This window comes from Euprymna scolopes, chromosome 4 (genome assembly GCF_053919585.1).
Source record: "Euprymna scolopes isolate OS-2025 chromosome 4, ASM5391958v1, whole genome shotgun sequence".
Lineage (NCBI taxonomy): Eukaryota > Metazoa > Mollusca > Cephalopoda > Sepiida > Sepiolidae > Euprymna > Euprymna scolopes.
In genome coordinates this window covers 18,483,591-18,506,804 of record NC_136485.1, presented here as the reverse complement: position 1 = coordinate 18,506,804, position 23,214 = coordinate 18,483,591, and the positions used below count along the sequence as shown (strand labels likewise).

General features: G+C 35.1%; 1 protein-coding gene across 4 annotated transcripts in view; it reads left to right on the top strand.

The window, feature by feature from the left end:
• Positions 1-23,214, top strand: part of LOC145266889 (lisH domain-containing protein ARMC9-like) — a 317,027-nt gene that overhangs the window by 55,231 nt on the left and 238,582 nt on the right. For 3 of the 4 annotated variants that reach the window (XM_080122667.1, XM_080122658.1, XM_080122685.1), the window contains 2 exons: positions 7,943-8,051; positions 15,643-15,738. In XM_080122667.1, the coding sequence (XP_079978793.1) occupies positions 7,943-8,051; positions 15,643-15,738 (205 nt within the window). The remainder of the gene's footprint in view (positions 1-7,942; positions 8,052-15,642; positions 15,739-23,214) is intronic. The other variant, XM_080122676.1, reaches the window with a different exon arrangement.

Here is a 23,214-nt window from a genome sequence, read left to right as displayed (position 1 = left end):
CATGACGCACAGGAGACTTATTGGCCTGTACTGAGAGGGGAATGAGCGATCACCTGAATTCTTAAATACAGGGCATACTGATGAGATTTTCCAGGGAGATGGGAAACTATTCTCCTTAAGACAACGTTTAAACAGTTTTGTAAGTATGGGCGCTAATTCAGGTTGAAGTTTTTTGAGTACTATAATTGGAATACCATCAGGGCCAGTTGCTTTACTCGAATCAAGGTTTTTGATTAGCTTCGCAACATCACGTACAGATATACGTATATCACATAGCGTGTTTTCTGATACAGGAGGAAATATTGGGGGTTGGCGGTCTTGGTCGCAAAGGGTAGAATTAGCTGCAAAGTTCTTGACAAAGAGTTTGGCTTTGTCTGATGCTGACGAGATTACCTCAGGTCCATTGATAGTAGTTGGGATGGAGCACACGCTTCTGTTCAGGATTCTGTTTGCTATTTGCCAAAACTGGTGGGAACCAAGCCGCTGCTCAACTACTTTGGACTTAACAGATTGAGCATACAACACTCTTGCGTTCCTTATTACTTTCTTACAATGGTTGCTGGCAGTCCTGAAAACGGCTTTAGTTTCCATACATCTATTACGTTTGAAGCAGTGGAAAAAGTGATTTCTGTGCGCAATGGCAGCAGCACATTCTGGAGAGAACCATGGCTGGCTGTTAGGTTTTTGCTGAAACTTTTTAGAGGGTATGAAATGGTCAATACCTACAATTAACCATTCAGTTAAGTCTAATACTATAGAGGACACATCCTTTTTAAACATGGAATGCAGAGGTAGATCAGATATAAATGTACGGAAGCTATCCCAGTCAGCCTTAGTGTATCGATATACTGTACGATGAAGAGGTACGTCTGGGGACTTATTACATTTCATTTTTATCTTAATTGATACAACAGAGTGGTCGGAAGATCCAAGAGGCGACAGAACAGAAACTGAACATAGTTCAGGGCAAGTTGTGAGAAAAAGGTCTAGTAGGCTCGCATACTGGCCGTCATTATCGGGCACACGGGTAGGTTCCTGAACAATCTGAGTGAGGTCATAGGCAATGGAGAAATCATGACAGAACCTCCCCTCATCATCGGTCTTGTTTGAGTGGGTCAACCATTCGACGTTGTGAACATTGAAGTCTCCACATATGTGAATGTTAGCTGAAGGATAAGTAGAAAGGACTTGGTCAATTTTCTCAGATATGCTTTGAAAGATAGTAACTCCGCTGTTGTGGGGGCGATAGAGAGTAAATATAAATGCAGTAGTGTGAGCTAAAGCAACCCGGAAGCACATATAGGGTAAGTTAGGATCTTCCCTGGAGATGTCCCTACCACATGGAAAGCTATCCCTAATATAGGCACATATTCCATGCCCATGGCGATCTTGGGGGTCAGATTTAGAAATTAAGTTAGAGTATCCTGAAATTGCAAACTCATCTAGGGAAATAGCCTGTCCAATGCCAGTTTCACTTAAAAATAAAAGGTCTGGTTTAGTCTCCTGTAATTGGGTTTCAACCTCTGGAAGGTTAGAACGAAGACCCCTGATGTTGGAGAAGGAGACATGGTAGTAGGGGTCTACGTTGGAAGTTGGAGAACCGGGTTTAATCGTGTATTTTTTCTTGAAACTTGTCATGATGAAATTTAGGAATTTGTGGACTAGGTCGACAGATTTACTTAGAGCAGGACAGAGAGGGGAAATTAAGAGAGAAAAAGAAACGAAGAATTTTTTTTTTTATTTGTAGCTAATGATAAGGTAAAGCCGTAACAATTACCCACTAGTATGGCATCGAGAGGCCCCACCAGAAGCTACTGCATGGTCCAGAATCCATTCACCAAATGGCAATACAGCAGCCCCAGTACTTTGCACCTGCTGATAGGACAGCCTCCTTAGTGGTTAATCCAAGGTTCGGGTCCCTGACTATCAGGCGGATAACGTCAGCCCAGACAAAACGTTTACCTCCAGCACCCTTACTAGTGACATGGCTACAAGGATAGACATAGAAACAGAAAATTTCCGCCATCTCAGCCAACTGTTCGCAAAAATACTGCCAACCTAGAAAACAGCTTTTTCTTCTCCCTTTGTCCGAAAAATCACTCATTTAAAAAATGAGGACTGAGGGACAAATAAGAAGAAGCGAGAGTAATAGGAGCTGCCGATAACGCATCCACAATGCGTTTTCTACTCTCCATTAAAAAAACAAAAAAAACAAAAAAAAAACTATTAAGTATTGTACTTAATAAAAGTCCAACAGACGTGTTTAAGGGAAAGTATGGTGATAGATTCCCCTCACACGAACTAAAAATGAGTATAATTCGTAATTTTTGCTATCAACTCGGTAGATAAATAAACATATGTACGAGGAGAAAAAAAAAGCTAGCATTTAATAAAACAGAAATACACAAATTAAATACTGAAATAAAATGGAGTTGTTAATATTTTAAATCTAAAATAAAAAGCATGATTGAAATCACTTATCTCAACAAAAACAATTCCGTCTCCAAATTGCAAACTGCATTGAAAGAAATTCAGTTAGTAGCGTTCAAAACATTTTTTTTTGAAATTAGCCGTTAAAAGAAAATCGTGATTTTATTCTGAACTTAAGCTAGTAACGTTTTAAGAAGCTTACGATATAAAAGAAAAGGCTGATGGGGGGGGGTTCTTCCGAAAGTAAGTTGGTGCCGTATATACTACGAGACCTGCTTTTCCGTCCTTCCGCAAGGATAGTTTGCCTTACATCCAAAATAGTAATATTGTATATCAGTTTAGATGCCAGTGCGATGCTGGTTATGTTGGGCGAACATCCGTGCACCTTTTGACTCTTATAAACCAGCATGTTCCATCGAAGATCAGACAAGGGAGGATGGGGTCTGGTGGTCTCCCTCCTTCTGCAGCCTTGGACTCTGCTATTGGCCAGCATTTGGTTGACAACCCGTGCTGTGCCGATAGATATAAAATAGATTGGTTCGATGTGCTACATAGAGCGGACTCCAAAAACCATTTAAAGATTTTGGAGGCCGTCTCTATCGCGGTGCGTCAACCTTCTTTGTGCCGGCAAAAAGAAACATCAAACGCATTGTTTCTCTTTGGGGAACTTTGAAATTTTTCTCCCGCTTTTTTTTTTTTTTTCTTTTCTCCCTCGTTGTGCCAATATTTTAATCGTTTTTAAACGTAAATAAATTTAATTAATGTCCCCGTACGTTTGGCACATTTAATAAGTTCCCCAATAGAACTCTTTATTTTCGTTACAATATTATTTAGATTGCTATCGATTTACTCCTGACGAGATGATAGCCGAAAGAGCTCTCGAGAAACTTCCGCCTAGTACTTTATTTAAAACTATATACAAATTCTGTACCTCTAAACATTTATATATATATATATATATATATATATATATATATATATATATATATATATATATATATATATATATATATGTATATATAAACGAATAACAGTATAGCTACATTTCAAGTTTCAAATATTTATTTTTCTTACCAAACAGTTCTTTCAGAATATCAGAACTTCGGTACATTTTTTACAGATCTGTTTTGTTACACAGAAACAATCAATTATTATTATGTCAAATACCAAGATGGCTACTTAAATAAATATCAGTCTGAAATTTCTTTTTCCAACATTATATTGTCAATGCATATTTCTTTCTCAGCAAAAAAATTCTATTTTTCTGTGAGATATACACACAAAAAAATCCAATATTGACGTAATAATAATTGATTGTTTCTGCATAACGAAACAGATCTGTAAACAATGCACCCAAATTTTTATATGCTGTTTGGTAAGAAAAATAAATATTTGGAACTTAGAATGTAGCTATACTGTCATTCTTTTATATATGGTCTCTTGTTATATTAAACAAACATTAGGTTTCTAAAAAAAGGATGAAAAAATAAAAGATAAAATATAATTGAAAAAGCATATTTTACTAAAGCACACACTTATATGTATGTGTATGTGTACGTATAATAATTTCAAATAGATTAAAATAAGTTTCATATTGTAATTTATTAACTCTAGTTACGTATTTGCTTGAAAATATTTTTTCATTGTCATAGGTCATCACATTGTTTTCATTATTTTGACTCTCGAGTATATATCCGTTGATATCTTATATGGTTTTAGATAGAGTGATGTGGTTCTCGGTTGATTAACTGAGTCTGTGTCGGATATATACTCGAGAGTCAAAACAATGAAAAGAATATTCTCTTGTCATAGCCCTAGTCATCACTTACCAAAGCCAAATGTCACTCGATGATAAAGATTACTCGGTTCAATTTTGAACAATTCCATGAGGAAAACCAAAAAAAAAAAAAAAAAAAAAGAAATGAGATAAGAGCGAAGTAGTAGTAGTAGTAGTAGTAGTAGTAGTAGTAATGTTTTGCCTATCATAGCAGCAGCAGTAGCAGGAAGGTGATGCTGGTTAAGTGGTTACTAATACAGACTGACAACCTGCAAGTTCAAATCCAGTTCGTTCCACAGAAACATTTTCACTAAGTTGGCAACTTTCATGTTGTGCCTCCTGTAAGTACCCAACACCTTTCCAGAAATATTTTAACTAGAAAGATATCGAGGAAAGGAATGCCAACAATAATCATCCGATTCATTCAAAATAAATGAATGAATGATGCTCAACATAAACAACAACAATTGTAATCCAATTTACCAAATTTACACTACTAATGATTACTATGATATTGTCCCTTTGACTACTGTACACTCTTTAACCTCGAATGGCCTCTGGGCCTTGATAAGTGATGACTTCTATGTAAAAAAACCCCCAGAAAACAGCAGCAGCAGTCATTATTATGTTAGTGACTGGTTGTCGACTCATCGCATAAGAATTATAATCGGTGTCAATAATAATGTAATCTTATCTTTAACGCAAGGGAATATGTTTAAAAAAAAAAAAAAAAAAAAACCTAAAAATTCCAAAGATTCAGAAACTTCGAAAACGAAAAATATGAATTTGCTGAATTAAATTAAATATTGTTTAGATAACAAAAAAAATTGATTTATAAGCAAAAAAGGTAAAAAAAAAAACGAATGTTTTTCGACGCACATGCCACACATTTTTATCTTATTTAATTATTTAATCAACAAATATCTTTCGATTATCAATAAATATTTTGCTTGTTTGTTGTTGTGGCTTGTAATAGTAGTAGTAGCAGTAGTCGTAATAGATTAAATATATAAATTTTCTTGAATTTACGTTTCTGAATTTTTGAGATAAGGGTTGGTTATTCATATTATTTGGATTCTTCGGACTACAATTCTCATCTTGAGTGTCAGTTTCACAACGTTTTAGTTGATGTAACCTCCGACCTTCTTCAGGTGTACCTTGTTGAACTCAGTAATGATTCTGTTCAGCTTGGGAATCTGCATGGAATTTTGAACTGACCCTTTAGTTACTTCACGAGAGTAGCATGCTCTTGTTCCGTCAGCCAAATGAATTTTTCCAAGTACTCTAACCTCTGTGCCATGGGTCTGCAAGTAAAGAAAATAAAAGGTTCCATTCCAAATTATATGCAGATTCCCGAGTTTGACAGAAAAATTCCCGAATTTGACACTTTGATAGACCTGAAGAAGATCCAAGGTTACATCAACCAAAATGTTGTGAAAATGAAAGCAGAAGTCCAAAAAATCCAAATAACATGCTCTTGGATTTTTATTTAATTTAATGTTTTTATTTGTGGCCTTCATTTAACAGGATTTTTCTTTCTCGACATTGTTTGTTATTCAAATTAGTTTTGTATGTTAGTGTGATTCAGTGAATAAGTCTGGAATTAGAAACGATTCTTAAAAGTTTGTATATAATTATATACTCGAGAGTCAAAACAATGAAAAGAATATTCTCTTGTCATAGCCCTAGTCATCACTTACCAAAGCCAAATGTCACTCGATGATAATGATTATGTAAGCATTTTGATATGAAAGCAAATCGAAAATCTGTCCTGAAAAAGTCAATTCATTGCATTCATATAGTAGTGTGACAAATGAACTTGTCCTGAAAAGGACAGTTTATCGCAAGTAGTAGTGAGTTGGATTTAATCCGCAAAATGACAATTTTGTAGCAGTCGATAATAAAATTAGTCTGCCTTCATGAAGTATCAGAATAAACTGCTTCGATAATGATTATTACTAGATCAACTGAGTTGGTAGGTTGTCAGCAGCAGGAGAGTTGTGAAATGCAAAATATTAAATATTCAACAGTGGCTGTTACATAAATGTGTTTATGTAAACAAGCAAAGAAATATATGAGCTTGTGTGATCTAATTGTGTTTTCAAAATAGAGAAAATATGAGGGTCGTTCCAAAAGTAAAGCCTCCTATTTTTTAACTGAAGAAGTTGAAGAGCTACAAAGATGGGGGTGGTACCATTAAATCAAGCGACCTTTTGTGCTCCAGATGAAACTTTGAATTTATGAATACATAAGTTCAGCCATCATAACAATGTAATTTGCACTTTCCTCTGACCTATTTGGGTGGATTAAAAAATAGGAGGCATTACTTTTAGACCGCTGTTCATATATGCTTATGATGTTTGGCATCAATGACGAAAAACGTTGGTGATCTTGTGGTTTGACAGAAAATAGAAGCAGCAGTAGCTGGATTGATGTTCAGTTTTCTATATTTGTGAGATCCATTTTATTCACCGAATGAAGTATTTTCGTTGCTGGATAATCAGTGACAAGAGGATTGCCATTGCTGCTGCTGCTGCTGTTATTGTTATTGTTCCTATTTACAATGCCTCCCCACGGGACAGAGTTAGACACCAGGGTCGTTTTTTAATGTGGAGAAAAGGAACAAAAATAAAAATTGTCTCAGTCATGAAGGATTTCTCCTCCACTGACAGAGAACAAGAAATTGAAGTGCTGTATCTGAAGAACAGATACTACACTTTGATCTTTACCCGAAGGCCAGATTGTTATTGTTAAGCATCATTCTTTTATTCCAAATGATTGTTGACATTCTTTTCCCTGATATCTTTCTGGGTAGAATTTTTTTATATGCGAGTTATCACTTATTAAGACTTGAAGGCCACTCAAGGATAAGGGCTAATGAGTGTAAGGTGATCAGTGAGATAGAAGCGTAATGATTAATAGTGGATGAAAATTGGGTAAAATTTGATTATTTAAGGGGACAACTCAACAAGAACTTGTTTACATTGGACTTGAAGACGACCATGATTTAGTCAGCTGAAAAGCAGGGCCACGGTATAGAGTTCCATAGGCGAGCAGAGCAGTTCTAAGAAAAAATATTATGGAAATTACGTTTAGATTTAGGCATAGGTAGAGAATGGGGGAACTTGTGGGAAGTGGTTGCAGCTAGACAAGTATTTCTTTTGAATATTTTACAGGGCGATTGAAGCTCAGTCGAGCACTTGCCATAAAATAACCATAGAACTGATTTCTTTCTATAAAAACATTGGATACTCATGAGTGGATCAGATGAAAGTTGCTAATATTCAGTGACATGCAGAGAAAATTTTCAGGGCAGGTGCTCAAGTGAAAAAAAAAACAAAAACAGCAAAAATATAGTAATTAACGCCGTCTCGGTAGGGCACAGCCCTGTAATGCATTCCTCTGAAAAGGGCACTTTTAAAAAAGGAGTAAAAGGAGCAGGTGGTTGAACACCCCTAGCACTCTCTTTCTGCACACCCCTGCTAATATCCCTATGTGAAAGGGTTCTGAGTGGAATTAAATAGATTCGAACTTAGCACCCGCAGGTTTCAGTCTGTGTCGTTAACCACTTAGCCACTACCATCTCCCTGCTACTACTGTTATGAAAGACAAAATATTATTACTGCTAATATTACTACTACATTGTTTTTTTTTCTTATTTCTTTTATTTTCTCAATTTTATAAATGTACATTCATTCAATTTATTCATTTATTGTATAAATCTATACATTCTAGATCCCCGCAAAACAAACCTGATACCCCTTTAGATTTTTCTAAAGTGAAACGTGATTTAATGAATTCTGCGAGTAACCACAAAGCGCTTCTACTACAAGCTTTGCGATGGGTGAGTATGAATCACCAAACGGAAGATGTTTTAACATTATTCAACATTTATTTTTTTCACTTAAAAATTTAGTAGCTATAATCTATTATTATACTGAAGTTAATTTAAGCAATATTTTTTTTTCCAAAAAAACTTTTTCATATATATTTTACTCACATAAAATACATGCTAAAATATTCATTAATTTTAAGATTGAGTTATGTTTGAAAGTTCTTTGCATTTTAATTATTCTAAGCTGTTATTTGCAAATAATTCATAAACTGACGCAATTCTTATTAAATTTCTATCACTTTGAAATTCAGGGAATCTTGCTTAATTAATATGGATCACATTTGATGCATATCTTAAATATTTGAATTTTCAAGTGGATGTTTTTTCCTTCTAAAGTCCTTTAAATTTTTCCAAAGAAACTGAAATTTAGGGACTATCTATCTATCTATCTATCTATCTATCTATCTATCTATCAAATGTGTGTGTGAGCTCTTATGGACTGCAAAACATCTGGGCCGATTTTTTGAAATTTCATACAAGTGTACTTTATGTGTTTGAGAAGGTTTTTAGATAAGTTTTTATCAAAATGTTTATGGTAAATATAAAAAAATGATAATCGAAAAGATCCAATTAAATAAGGAACATCAAAGTTAATACCCTTATACAACCTAACATCACAAGTTCATGTGAGAAGGTAAGAATGCATTCAAAATGAATGTTTCTATTTAGAGTACAATTGAACCATGATACTTGATTTTTGCATTTTGAACAATAATTCAAGTCATTATATACAAATACTTTTATAGAATCAACATTAGGTTCTCTATAGTGTAATATAGACTACAATGTATTGTGGACTAAGTCACTTTGTAAAGGCATGTCGAGCTTCCTTCTGGTGCACCATGATGGATCCCCAACTAAAGCAGGCAATCAATCGATTTAATTGAAAAAATGTGCGATTTTATCGACTTCGATAACAATAAAAGTATTGGAAGTGTATAACATTCGTTGATCTTCATTCAATCCTGGGCAACATCGGATTTCCCAGATGTTTAATACTAATTGTTCAAATTTCACAAAAATTAAGATATCTGAATTTTGACTGAAGCTGCCTTCGTCTTTGTACTTTGTACATAAAACTAAACTAAACATAGTTCATACTATGCACCCTTACGCCTAGTAAATGTGTTTCAAAATTCATAATGATTAGTTAATTAGTTTAGAAGTGAATCCCATTCATACACATATATACACCTATACACAGACTTAACTTTATATAAATAAAGATATCCAGTGTTTTTAGTTGACCCTTTCGCTCATTGACCTCTACAGTTCAAATTTTATTCTTGCATGTAGCACATAGATGTCTAGTGTGATTGTCGCGCCATTTTGTCTTTTGGCCTCCTTCCAGTTTTTGTATCCGCACTGTCGTTGTAATGATCCACCTGTTGTTTCTTTGATTAAGTAAGCTGCATGCTCATCTATATTTGTCCGTCTTGGTAGACTTCATTACGTCATTCATTCCAGTTTGATGTCGAGTTGTCTGTTGCTTTTCCGGTTACATAAAGCCATGCATATATCTATTATTGTACTCAAGCAGCGTTAATCAACCTCTATTCCTCTAAGGATTTTTTCCTATGCACTTTAAACACACAAAATACATGTTAAAATATTCATCAGTTTTGAGATTGAGTTACATTTGAAAGAAATTTCATTTTAAATGTTGTAGGTAGTCGTAATTTGCAATTAAATCACCAAGTGATATATCATTTAAAAAGGTTCTGTCTTTAATTCTCACCCTCTTTCGCTGTATGTTGTCTATCATTATTAGTTTCATAACTCTCCCATTTAATTGTTCTAATAAGCTGTAATTTGTAATAACCTCACTAAATAACTATGTTCTACGGCTTTTATCCTTTCATATAGTCTTGGAAAGCTTGTCCTTCAAATGGAAACAATAAAATATAAAATAATGTTTCCTTGCCGTATAGCTATAAGAGTTATCTGCCCCTGACAATTGGAGGAAACCAGAGTGATCTCCTCTGGACAAAGCAACCAGAGTAACCTCCCCTGATTTCTATAAATACAAAACACACAGCCCTTTATATTTTATATTGAGCTCACCACAAGCCAGAAGGATACAATATCCTGCTGTTCTTCACTCTTACATGGCACTACGAACAGAGTTTCACTGTAAAGCATGAAAACTTGTACGACAGCATTGGACATTGAATTACTGTCAAAATACCATAGAAAATATGCTTTTATTAAAGCAACTCATTGAGTTGCAGAAAGAAAACATAGAACAGAGTATAGAAATGCTTCACAGTCGTCCCAACATATGAACAATAAAAAAAAAACAGAATGACCCCTGATAGGACTTGATACAACTGATGGGAAATAGGTGCTATTCTTGGACACCTGGGTGTGATACAAAGAGGTATGTGGATTGGAAGACCCAGCCGTAATCTGGAATGAACTATGGGAGATCTGTATACTGGAAACAAACAGGTTACTGTTTGAACTTGTAGGGCTGGAAAGGCTCAACTCTGCCTCAGGGGATTACCTTCTTCATCAGATACATCTGGTGGCCATGCGAGGATTGCACAAAGAAATTGACCAACAGAAATTCCACTCCATGAAACAGAACAAGAGTGAGCCAGTAACTCATTTTTTATTGAGGTTACGTGGCCAAGCCAAATTTTGTGAATTTTGGTATTCAGTGTCCAAACAAACCGACTTGTCAACCATTCAGACAATATGGTTGCTAGGCAGATGATAGTGGGGTTCCATAATATCAAGCACAAGAAAAGGATACTGGCAGAGGTAGCTTTGCTTACTTCATTGGAGCAGAAGTTCTCTCGATTGGTCTGCCTAGAGGTAACGGGTAAGTCAACTCCTTATTTTAACAATGCCACACACCCTCTGACGCTATCTGGTGTACAAAGTTCAGACCATGAACAGCACAACCAGGAGACAAAGATCTTTGTAACTCCATGGTATACTAAACATTGCAACGGTTGTGGGAAGGCGTCACACCCAGGAGGATCGATAAATCAAAAAGATTGTCCAGCAGTTGGACTCGTGCTACTTTTGCGGGGTGGTAGGGCAGCTAAAAAAAGTATGCTGTAAATTTAAGGAGTCCAGAACGGAAGCCACAAGCAAAGTATTGAGAAGGGGGGAGTTATTTATGTTTATGAATAATATCCCAGATAAATTTTCTGCGCGCAGAGACGATAAGAAACAGCCAACAAATGTGCTTCTTTGAGTGGGATGAGGAGCAATTTCAGGCATGTCCCCCAGAATTACTTCTCCTCAGTTACAGTAGAGATAACTATGATTCCCAAGAGTCATACAACCTATAGGCAGGTGCAAAAGAAACCCAAAAATGCACACCCATTTCATTGAAGCATTTGCAGATACCGGGGCCCAGACTTGCTTGGTCAGGCTCAAAATTCAAAGACTTCTCGGGTACCCATATCAGTACCATCCACTGGATAAAAGGCATAACCAATAATGGCTGCACATCAAGAGAACCCTGTTTTATGCAAAGAATAAAACATTCTGTTGGGATAAAACACTGGAGCACATATTCCAGGAATCAAAGAGAGTGATAGTGAAAAGGTATCGAAACATTCGAAATGAACAGGGTAACAGGACTGGCGACAGATTATAGTAAGATAGGGACATTGTATTTCCTATTTAAGAAACATTGCAAATGTAAGGGTGAAGTGAACATGAGTTGTGGGGACGGTCATTGGAAGCTCATTTTGGCTGGATCTCATTTTACAAATGATATGGAATCATGATATGCACCGGTGAAAGGAGAAGCTTTAATCCTAGTCTATCAGCTAAAATCGTGCCGGATGTTCATACTTGGATACCCAGACTTACTGATAACAGTGGATCACTTACCACTGATAAAGATATTTTACAGAATTTACAGAATATCAAAAACTCCCGCTTGTTAAATTTCAAGAAAAACACACTGATGTAAAAATTACGGATAAAACATCACCCTGGAAAACTCAATTTAGCCCCTGATTGTGCATCTCAATATCCAGCAGGTACCCCACCAAAAGACCAGAACTAAATGATTGATACTGCAGTTAAAACCGCTTTCACATCAATACAAGAATGACCCTAAATTGAAATGGGAAAGGATTGAAAGCTATCACATGGGAAAGAATTACAGCTGTGGCAGCCACAGATGAAGAATGCAGGGCTTTGAGAGGTCTAATTCAAAATGGTTTCCCTCAGTCACACAACAATATCTCATCCATGGTTTGAGTTTTCTGGCCTATGTGTGAAGAATTATACTGCCTGGAAGGAGTTATCACGCTGCAAATCAAGGCGTAAATGGTATGCTAGTGGATACAAGAACATGATTGTTCTGGCTGAGTTTAGATGCTAACATTAGGCAAACCAAATCCCAGTGCTCCACTTGCAACACAATTGCACCATCTCAGCCTAGGGAACCCTTAACGTCCCCAGTGGACCCAGAATTTTCATTCCAACAAGTGGTGGTCGATTTCATTGATATACACTTTATGGTGTATACGGATCAATATACTAGATGGATTGAAATGGCCCTAAGTACATTATGAAAGGCAAAAACGATATGTGATACCTTGAGAACTTCAGATGGTAAACTACTATTTGAGTCTCAGAAGTATGACTCCTTTTTTCATCGGTTTATTATGCTCAAAGCAACAGTCACACAGAATTAGCCATTCAAACTGCAAAGCGTGTACTAGCTGACAACATGGACAGTTATGGACGCCTATACCACGATCGGGCTGCTCAGGCATTACTAACCCATCGAAAGACTCCCGTCCAAGACCTTGACATGTCTCTAGCTGTAATGCTATATGGTCGGGTCATTAAAGATCGCCTTCCTATCTTATGGGATAAATACCAAACAAGGAAGCAGTGGAGAGAAATAGGTGAATTAGGAAAGGTGGCAATGGCCAAGAGGCACATGTGGAATAAACAGTTCTACAACCAGCATTGTTGTCCACTCCAGGAAGTAGGAAATTTTTTCCAGATCCAGAACCAAGACGGTAACTACCCACGTTAATGGATGAAGATTGGAAAGATCATTGAGACACAGGGGCACCGACAGTATCAAGTGTGAGTAGATGTGAGCAATAAAGTAAAGCTTCTCCATAAAATTTATCCAATTGTGGATGTCCCACATTATACCACACTAAGAACTTCGAACATATCTATAAACGCTAATCCCCCCACACGAACAACTTTCTGAGGAAGCAATGGAGGTTGAATGGCACATCAACATTGAATCATCCAGTGAGAAGAAATGGAAGTTGATGATACCATGGGAAAATATGTGCACCCAATCAGTCCTCTTGTTTTGTCAGAAAACTAGAGCATCAAGGAATTTATCACCACAAAAGTGTGTAAAGTCACACAAATTTTTTGACTGTGGGTGAAGATGCCCATAACAATTCATCTTGTGGTCATGGGGGGAGAAGAGAATGTATAGGTATAAGAGTTATCTGCCCTTAACAATAGTAGGCAAACAGAGTGATCTCCTTTGAACAGGAAGGCAACCAGAGTAACCTTCCCTGATTTCTATAAATATGGAACACATGGGCACAGCCATTTGTATTTTGTATTGAACTCACCACGAGCCAGAATGATACAATATCCTGCTGGGCTTAACTCTTACACTTGCCTAACAGATACTCACATGCAAATATTTAACTTGCATATTATGATAATGAATCATATTTTCTCAGTACAAAAATACCTGCTAAATATGATTTATTATTGTGAAATCAAAACAAACATACTTTTCCAGTGCTATGGTTTAAATTGGTTCTCAAATAAGTTAGTTGTCCTTTAAAAGATAGAAAGGGATAATCACATGACCAGAAAACCAAAATAAATACTTTAAGAGGGAGAGGGTTAAAAAGTATAGACAGATAAAAATTGTAAGGGTAAAATTTACCTTTTCGAGTGGCAAATCTATTAGGTTGACTCATTAGTCACTGTTTCTACTGATAGAAATCCACTCAATAAGTTTTACTGTGACACTTCGTGGCACTTATATGGTTCCCCCTTGCCAAACTTGTAACATACACTAAATAGTTTCAGACATTGTCATCAAAAAATTGGATTGATGTGAAAACTGTGGAGATATGAACAAATCCAATTGTTGTTGAACATAAAAAAATAAGCAAAATGTCAGAATCCAACATAATAACAATAAGAAAATAAGAATTAATTACTGAAAAGCATTAACAATCAACAATTAATTAGAATCAGCGCGTGAATGGTTGTACAGTTACTGAATGAGAATCTCTTCCAGTGTTTAGATAATATGTCTTCTTCAACAGTGAGGATTACTTGTATGTGTTTTTGTGAAAAGGCCATGGAATGTATGAGTATGGTGTGATCTTATTATAACTTTGCAAATAGAGAAAATATCGAGAACTATTTTGTACTTTCACCTAACAATTTAATAAAAAAAAGATATCGTAAAACTTCAATTTAACTTGAAAATACTATTAGAAAAATAGCACATTAACATAAGTGCATAAGCACCAAAATATCTTATGATATGGTGATGCTTTTCTTTAAAAGAAAAAGTAGCATCATCAGAAGTTTGGTGTATCTGATTGCTGCTTTTAGACAGATTCCGTTTTACTCATTTACCTTGACATTAAATCACCAATAGATGTCTGATATGCCAAAAACCAGAGAACTTTTATGGGTAGGTGCTCAAGTATAAAAAAGAAACAGTGTCTTGGCAGGGCACAGGCCTATAATACTTTCCTCTGAAAAGGACACTTTTAAAACAGGAGTAAAAGAAGCAGGTGCTTGGTCACTCCTAGCACCCCTCCTCTCTGCACGTCCCTGTCAAAAACCAAACATTCTGTACAAAACTAATCCATTTTTGTGTTCAGTTCAGAAACTCACTGTCATAACATGATCTCAACTCAACTGATCAGAGCCTATGGTATCTACCTTTATGCAACAGGAGCTTCTATTCTTTAACCTTTTTTCATTGACTATATACAGGCTCTTCTGATTTATATATTATTCCCAAGTATTGGATTTGATGTAAAAAAATCTATGAAGTAAAATGTTAATACTTAAGTAAAGTATTAATGTAAATAAAATATAAGTAGTGATTAAATAATTACCCCTCGATTTTGGACTCGATTTGCATTCTCCATTTGTAACATAATCAACGATTCCATTGGCTAATAAACATAAACGATCGGGCAATGGAAATTCTGGCATATATGGAAAAGTGCCACTTAGTAAGGGAAATATGAAAACGGATATAATATGTATTCAATGAAGTTGCTTAGGATTATAATCTTCAGTTTTAAAGAACAGAAACCGATTATTGTACTAATTAACTGGCTAGTCAGAATTAAAGAGTAATTTAGATAGATGAAAACTATCGATGACAAACCTCAAGAACTAGATCAGTTTCACTTAATTATATAAAGATGATGATTACAACCATTGATTATATAGGGTGAATAGAAACAGTTTCTTGTGGAATTTATGAAAATAATGATAACAACAATAAATTTCTTTTAAGTAAATTTTTATTTTTCAGCGGTTGACTCAAACCTCCCCTCAACAGAGGACATTGAATATTAATACATATGCTCATAACGATTTGTTAGGCTGTGCCTTGACCAGCCCATTTAAGGTAAATATATATATATAATTATTTAATTAGTATTTCTTTTTATTATACTAATTAACTACCACTTACCAACGTCAAAAGCAACTCAAGGAGAAGGTTAATAAGATTTTCAGTTGGATGATTAGAGGCTGTTAGGATTAGGACGGTTTATAACAAATATTTGTTGACATTAGACTTCAAGAGGACCAGATTTCAATCTGCAGGCAGTCGATTCTATGGGAATATGTTGCATAAATGGAAAGTAGAGTTCAAAATACTTTGTAGCTTAGTAATGGATGCCTCTTTCTCTTCCCTGCAACCTCTTTCTTACAGAAGAGACATTGTGAGCCTGTTTCTGTTCTATCGTTATTTTCATGGCAAGTGGTCGTCTGAGCTCCAGTCTATGGTTCTGTCTTGCCAAACTTTCATGAAAAACACCCATTTATCTGAAACGACTTTTAATAATTTCCCCCACTTTTTATCTGTGCCTAAACCTAAATGTAGATTCCATGAACAAAGCTTCTTTCTTAGAACTGCACGCCCGTGGAATTGTCTTCCCTAACCCGTGGAACTCTGGTCCGTTTTCCTTCTTTCCAGTTGACTACAATCTTAAAGTCCAATGTAAACAAATTTACCAAATTTACACTACTAACGATTACTACATTTTCTCATTTACTAACCGTATACTCATTAACCCTCAGACTCGAGTGGCCTCCGGGTCTTTATAAATGGTGACTCCTTTGTAAGAAAAAAGAACCTCTGTTTATGGGAATTCAGAGGAAAAATGAGTGCTCTTTCCAATGGCAGTGGAGAGACGAGTTCTCGCTGTGAATGTCTTACATGAAGGAACCAAGAATTGGAACTCAGTTGAGCACCTTCTTTGTAAAATAGCCATGGAGTAGAAAAAAACTAGCAACATGTCTTCTGTGAGAAAGAGGGCTATAGAGTTCAGTCAATCAGTTTATTTTTCATTGTATGGGATGGGGAGGTCATTCAGTTAATAAAGTGAATTTTACAATAAAAATGATTCATGTTTCACCCAAAATGTTTTGCTTTATTATTCCATAAAAAAAAAAATTGTTTAGACATGTTTTGTCCCATCGAAAAATGAAACTTTTGATTCTATGTTTTGAATTTTTGAGAGGAGGATAATTTGGATTATTTAGATCATTCAGACTATCATTCTCACCTTTATCTCTTGCTTTGTGCCAAATTCGAAATCTACATATACACGTGACACAACGGATAAAGGTGTTTAGTAAAAATCAGGTCTAAGTGAGCGTATTTTGGAGGTTGAAGGTTCAATCCTCACAACAGGCAACACTATGAATTGAGGGGTTATCTCTGTCTCTCAACAACAACAAAAATCTTCTTTTAATTGTCTGCACAGAAATCCTGCTCACAGATCTATTCTTGGCTATTCCGTACCAAAGTCCGCATGCATGGTCAGGAGTCATGCCTCTTTCACCCTCCACCTTCCTTGGCGTCCGACGTTCATCTTTTCATACAATTTCTGTTCTGTCAAATTAAACATATCTAACGTGATCCTTTCCGTGGCTGTTATGTATATTTTGTTGATCTATCCACCACTACGTTTCTTTTTTGCCTTCTTATCTGTAAGTCTGTTTTCCTTATCTATGGTTTTCTTTCTAACTTCAGAAATGCATAGTGCACAGACAAATGGAGACATGTCTCTTTACAATTCCTGGTTCTTTTCATTCGTTGGCAGTTGATATCTGCTTGAAACTCTGTAATAGATGCTACTGCATGCAAAGGAAGTTTTTCTTATATCTTGGCTATAGTGCCATATTAGCCCTTACATCAGCGTTTATGTTTGCCAAAAGTCAATTCTTGTTCATAACTTATTTTCGTTATCATAAATATTTACCATTATTTAACTTTATTATAGTGTTTACACCTATTTTCCATTCTTCTCACTTGTGTTTATTATTTATTTAACCTTCCATTATTTGCTTCAAATATTGAGTTGTTTCTTTTTAGCTTAGCTATGCAAACTACATTAGTCTTCCCATCACATTTTCCAAATCTGTTACATTCCTCCCTTTCATACAAATTAAAAAAAAAATCCTAAGACCTCCTCCCCAGCCAAGAAAAGATCAGACATCATTCCTATTATTGTTTTTAACTTTTGTTAGTCATTGACTATTTTCTATTTTAATCAGGCTGGATTTTCCCTCTAGTATTCTCATGGCATTATGCCAGGTATGGGTCTTACTACTTCACGATTAATGTCAGCTGTTCCACCAGCCACTATTTTGTCAATCAGAGACCCTTGCTGCGCTTCATCACACAATTCGACAACATATCGTCTGATGGTTCTTCTGACCTCTATCTTCCATACATATCAACAAGTCTCAGGCATCACTCTTACTCATTTACAGTGGGGATGAAAACAGGCTCTACTCACAATGTGTCAAGTGGTTAGTCCCAATTATACAAGCTACCTGTTCTATTATATTAATTAGCTCAGACTTCTTGGGAAAACGTCAGACCTCTCCAAACTACAACTTTTAATTTCAGAGGATAAAGTGAACCTCAGACTCTAGTGTCCCACTTTTGGGCTCGTCAGCATCCTTACACTAAACTCTTAACAACATCACCTCAGGTGAGCTATCATTTTCAATATCCCTGTTGGAATGCTCCAGAATACAAAACCAGGGTCAACCCACATGCATACTACTCTAGCATGTAAGCAACCTTATTTTCCTCTCTTGGGTCTCTTTCGCCTTTATAAACTGTCAGTTTTTCTATACGTGGGAGAAATTTCCCATAGTTCTCTGGTTGGTAACCGCAACCAACCATTTAAGGCTAATACTAAGGCAAAATAATGTTTTCATTTTCATGCTGCTTTATGAGCCAGTCCATACTAGGGACACCAAAATATCTTCAAAATAAATCCATTGTGAAGATTTTGTGAAACCTTCGAAACAGTCAGATTATCTGCTGCCTACCGTAAGATTAATCTCTTCCAAGGATTGAAATATTAATCCTATACGCTGTCCAACAGTTTAAAAATTTAATGTACCTCCATTACTCTTTTTTTTTCTTAAAAGGAAAAATCTTAAAGGAAAAATTATTAATTTATCTTTAATAATCGATATTCAGATAATTAAATGTATCACCATATTTAAAGGGGAGTGAAGGTGGTTTAGTGGTTAACAAACTGGTTTTACAACCATGGTGTACCAAATTTGAATCCAGTTCGTTCTACAGAAACACTTTCACTTAGAATGTTGGCAATCTTCATGTGGTCCCTCTTGTAAATACCCGATGTCTTTCTAAAAGATATCAGGGGAAACCAATGCCAACAATGGAATCGTCTAATTCATATGAAATGATGATTGTTTAATTTTTTTTCCAATTATAGCAAGAATTATTATGAAAATAGTATATTTTCATTTGATTATTAATTGTAATATGATGAGTTTCCAAAATATTTGTTCAGTTAAGTAAGAAAAAAGTAGATATTTCCTGTTTTTACATTTAAAGTATATTTTTATTTATCATATTTAGCAAATTCACATTTCATCTTCTGCCATCTTTCAGAGAACTTATAATTCCATTCTTAAAAAAAATGGTCTCTTTTTTCTCCGCGGTGAAATTTTCAATCTTCCAGAGAATTTCATTTATTTGTTTCATGAAGCTAATTCTCCTGAGTAAAGAATAAATTGCATTTGCCAAATGCAGTGGATAAGTAAAAAAAAAATCCAATAATAACATTAGAACTTTTTGCATTTGCGAACAAACAAAAATATGGTTTTCCGATCGTCAAAAAGAATGGTTGGTCTTATTATTAACTGTTGCTTTTTTGTTGGAAAACAAGAATTGTTTTGTTTCAAAATTTTTAGATGATGATTTCAATCATTTGGATTTTATTCCCACTTTAGTTGTTATTGTCACAACGTTTCGACCGATGTAACCTTCTTTCAGTAGTAATACTATGTAGCTAAAACAAGATTTGGTTTAAAGCTCCCTAAATTCATGTGATAGCTTTCAAATCGATCTGTGGCACAACAACTAAGTATATTACATAGTAATAAGTTATAAGTGACTGTTCTATAAAGGTTGAAGGTTAAATCCTCACTAAAGGCGGTACTAGATAAGACTAAAATGAAAATTCTTGTACTATGTTATGGCTGATGGGACAATCACAAGCTACTTCCATGGATTAAATAAAAGGTTGAGTTATAATTAATCCATCTAAAGAAGGTCGTAGGGTCCATCGGATGAAAAGTTGTGGAAATGACAAGCAAGATGAGAATAATAGTTTGAATAATAATCCAAATAATCTAAAGAATTATTCCGATTTTCTATTAGAAGAATTACCTCTATTACCATTTTATAGATGTCTTCTTCGTTTTTGAATGGAGACTGACCTTCAGTAAAGAAAACTTCTGTTTTTATTGTTTGATTTTCTCATGCGTTGTTTTTGTAGCCCCTTTATGGGGCTATATTGCTCGTTTTGTCAGAATCAGTAGCGATGATGCTCACACATGCTTTTCGGCTGGGTTTTAATCTGAACATATTCATACAAAGCAAATTCTTATCATTTAAAACTAGTAGGACTCGTGTCCTGATGTTGCTCAGATAAAACATAAAATACTGGTTTTATTTTAAAAAAATATAAAATAAATAGTAGAGAATCAATCCTAGAAAAAAAATTTAAAAAATCCATTTCACTGTAAATAATCTTTTAGAATTTTGCATGGGCTCCTGTTTCGGCATCACCCGGGAAAATATAAAATACTGGTGTATGGTATCTAAACATATTTTCTCAATGTAAAAGGATTTTATCCTTCGCTGAACAAACATATGGGAAAATATCAGAAAATATTGAAACTTAGAGTCAGGTAATCACAGTTATGAAAAGTGCGTCCGAGTAAAATCAATGTAGAATTACACATGAAGCTGAAGTAATACACTTTTTAAGTGAGTAAAGATGCTTGTGATATTGACTTATTTCCTGGATGACGACATTTTTCACTGGATCAGGTTTGATAAAAATAAGAATTTACAAAAATATGTATAATTAAAAGTACTAATTAATTAACATAATAATTGTATTTTTGCAACACAGTTTTACTTAAGAAAACACTGAAAACATTTACAAGTATTAAATAAGGTTTCATATTTTTTCAAAGTACAATAGCCAAGAAATGTGAGTATCCACTTTTGTGAAACAAATTCACAGATATTTTAATTTAAAAAATAAAATATTGATATAGCTCACTAAAACCTTGACTCTGAATCTAATATATAAAAGACAAAATGGCAGCGAGTGTTTGCGTATGTCTGCCAAGGCCTTTTAAAAAGGGGTTTCTTGCGTCAGATTTGCAAGAAGTTTTTGCATACTACCTAGATCGTAATATCTCTCATTCGCAAATAGACATCCCATCATGCTGTCATCTCGAGTATTTGTTTGTCTCTTACATATAATAAAGTGAAACTATTCGAACGCAAACGACAGAAAGCGGGAAGCTTAACTGGCCCCAGCCAGCTGTTCTGATGCTTCACTCAAGTAATTGGTCCTTGGTCAATGTAGGGGAAGATATAATTACTATTTATTTAGATACTGCCAGAGTGCCCCTTTTTTGGGGAGCTGGTTTTCTCCCCACATTAAAAACGACCTTGTGTTTAATTTGCTTTTGTGGGGAAGCAAATAAATACCTTACCTGACCCCGCCCAGGTTTAAAAGGTAACGTTCATTTCTGCGCATGCGTGGCGACTCCTATGATTCTTAAGTTAATTACCAACTCCTTGAATTCACTATCCTCTTTGGCCTAATGGTTAGCGAGGAAGACTAATTACTCTACATTTTCGAGTTCCATTCCACCTCTCTCTCTAGCTAAAAAAAAAAATTTTTATTTCGTCCTTCTGCTAATATCCTCCACTCGGGCAAAAGTTAATTACCAATTCATTGAATTCACTATTCTCTTTGGCCTAATGGTTAGCATGAAAAACTAATTACCAACCTATCTCTCTATCTTTTTTTTTATTTTAATCACGTTGAAGCCATTCTTAACATCGCTTCGTCCTTGTGCCAATATCTTCTACTCGGGCAACACCGGATACTCCCCACTAGTTTAATATAAACGAAAGTGTTAATGCCTATTTCGGTTATGGAAACATTTGAAGAAGAAGAATAAATAGTTTTAATGAAATATGCATTATTTGCAAATATATGAAATTAATAAAGAGAATAAATTATCAGAAAAAATAATTAATTTACTGATGCAGATGTGTAAATCGTTGTGAATATTTTTATTTTTGTATGTGGAATGCAAGTGCGAAGTGTTCGTAAGAATCAACGTTTTTGTTAGTTTCACCATTGAAAACTGTGTTTTTATAAATTATGAAAATGGATTTTAAATACTTTATTTTCATGAATAATATTATAGTTATTCATAAGTGGAAATTAACTATTAGAAACGAAACAGTTCAATACTAAATGATTTTGTGTGCTTTTGATTGACATCATGAAGTAATTGAGGTCATTTAACCATAATTATCTTCTGTTAAGAAATGGTCCGGTTTAACTATGGGCGGTGAGAGTAGATAAGTAGTAGAGAGTAAGAATGGATGCCACCATTTTTTTGGAAGGTTTATTTGAGAAAGTTTGATGATCGGGAGGATTGACTTTATTTCGTTATATAGATATACATTTCAATGTTGATAATTTCTTTCTTTTTCAGCATGACAAAATGGTGATTCTATTTTTTTCTTGTTACAAACAGTGAAGAAAAAGCTAAACAAAATTTTTGTTCATGTGAAGGTAAACGAGGGGGGAAAAATTAAGAAACTTGATAATTTGCTTAATTTTTAGATTAAATACAAACGTTGGCTCATAAAATTGAAGTTTAAACAACTTATATGGTTTTTGTTATTCTGTCATAGCAAATACTTTGGAATAACTCAGTTAGCACTGCCAAAGTTGTCAAAGGAGGAAAACAGAGAAGTGAGGTATTATTATTATTATTATTATTCACTCACTAGGAGTTTTCACACAGAAAATACACTTTAAGGACAACTTGTGGTATTCCCTGAGGTTTGAGTGACAACAAGTCTCCCCAGATTTCCAGTACTCTCCACCTCTATCGATACCATTTGCAAATTAATTTGCGTTATCGCAACAACCGTTTATCATTGATTTCTTGTTGCTAGCAGCCATTGGTTCTCACTGGAATTTGAGTGGCAATAAGTCTCCCCAAAGTTCCAGTTTTCTTTGCACTCATCCAGCGATGGCCTGGTTAGTGCTTTCTCTCCTCGGTTTTTCAATCCTCCTTGACCCTTCGATTATTTGATATAGTGAAAGTTGTGCTGATGCCAGCTTTATTTGAGGGGGGGGGAAGAGTGAAAAGGAGAGGAAAAGAAAAGGGGAAAAGAATTTACTGTTTTCTTGTGTTTTATCTACTTTAGCTTTAAAGTGGTTGGTTCTAATTGCTTTGTTCTGTGCAGCTGTCAGTAGGGATTCTGTTTCTC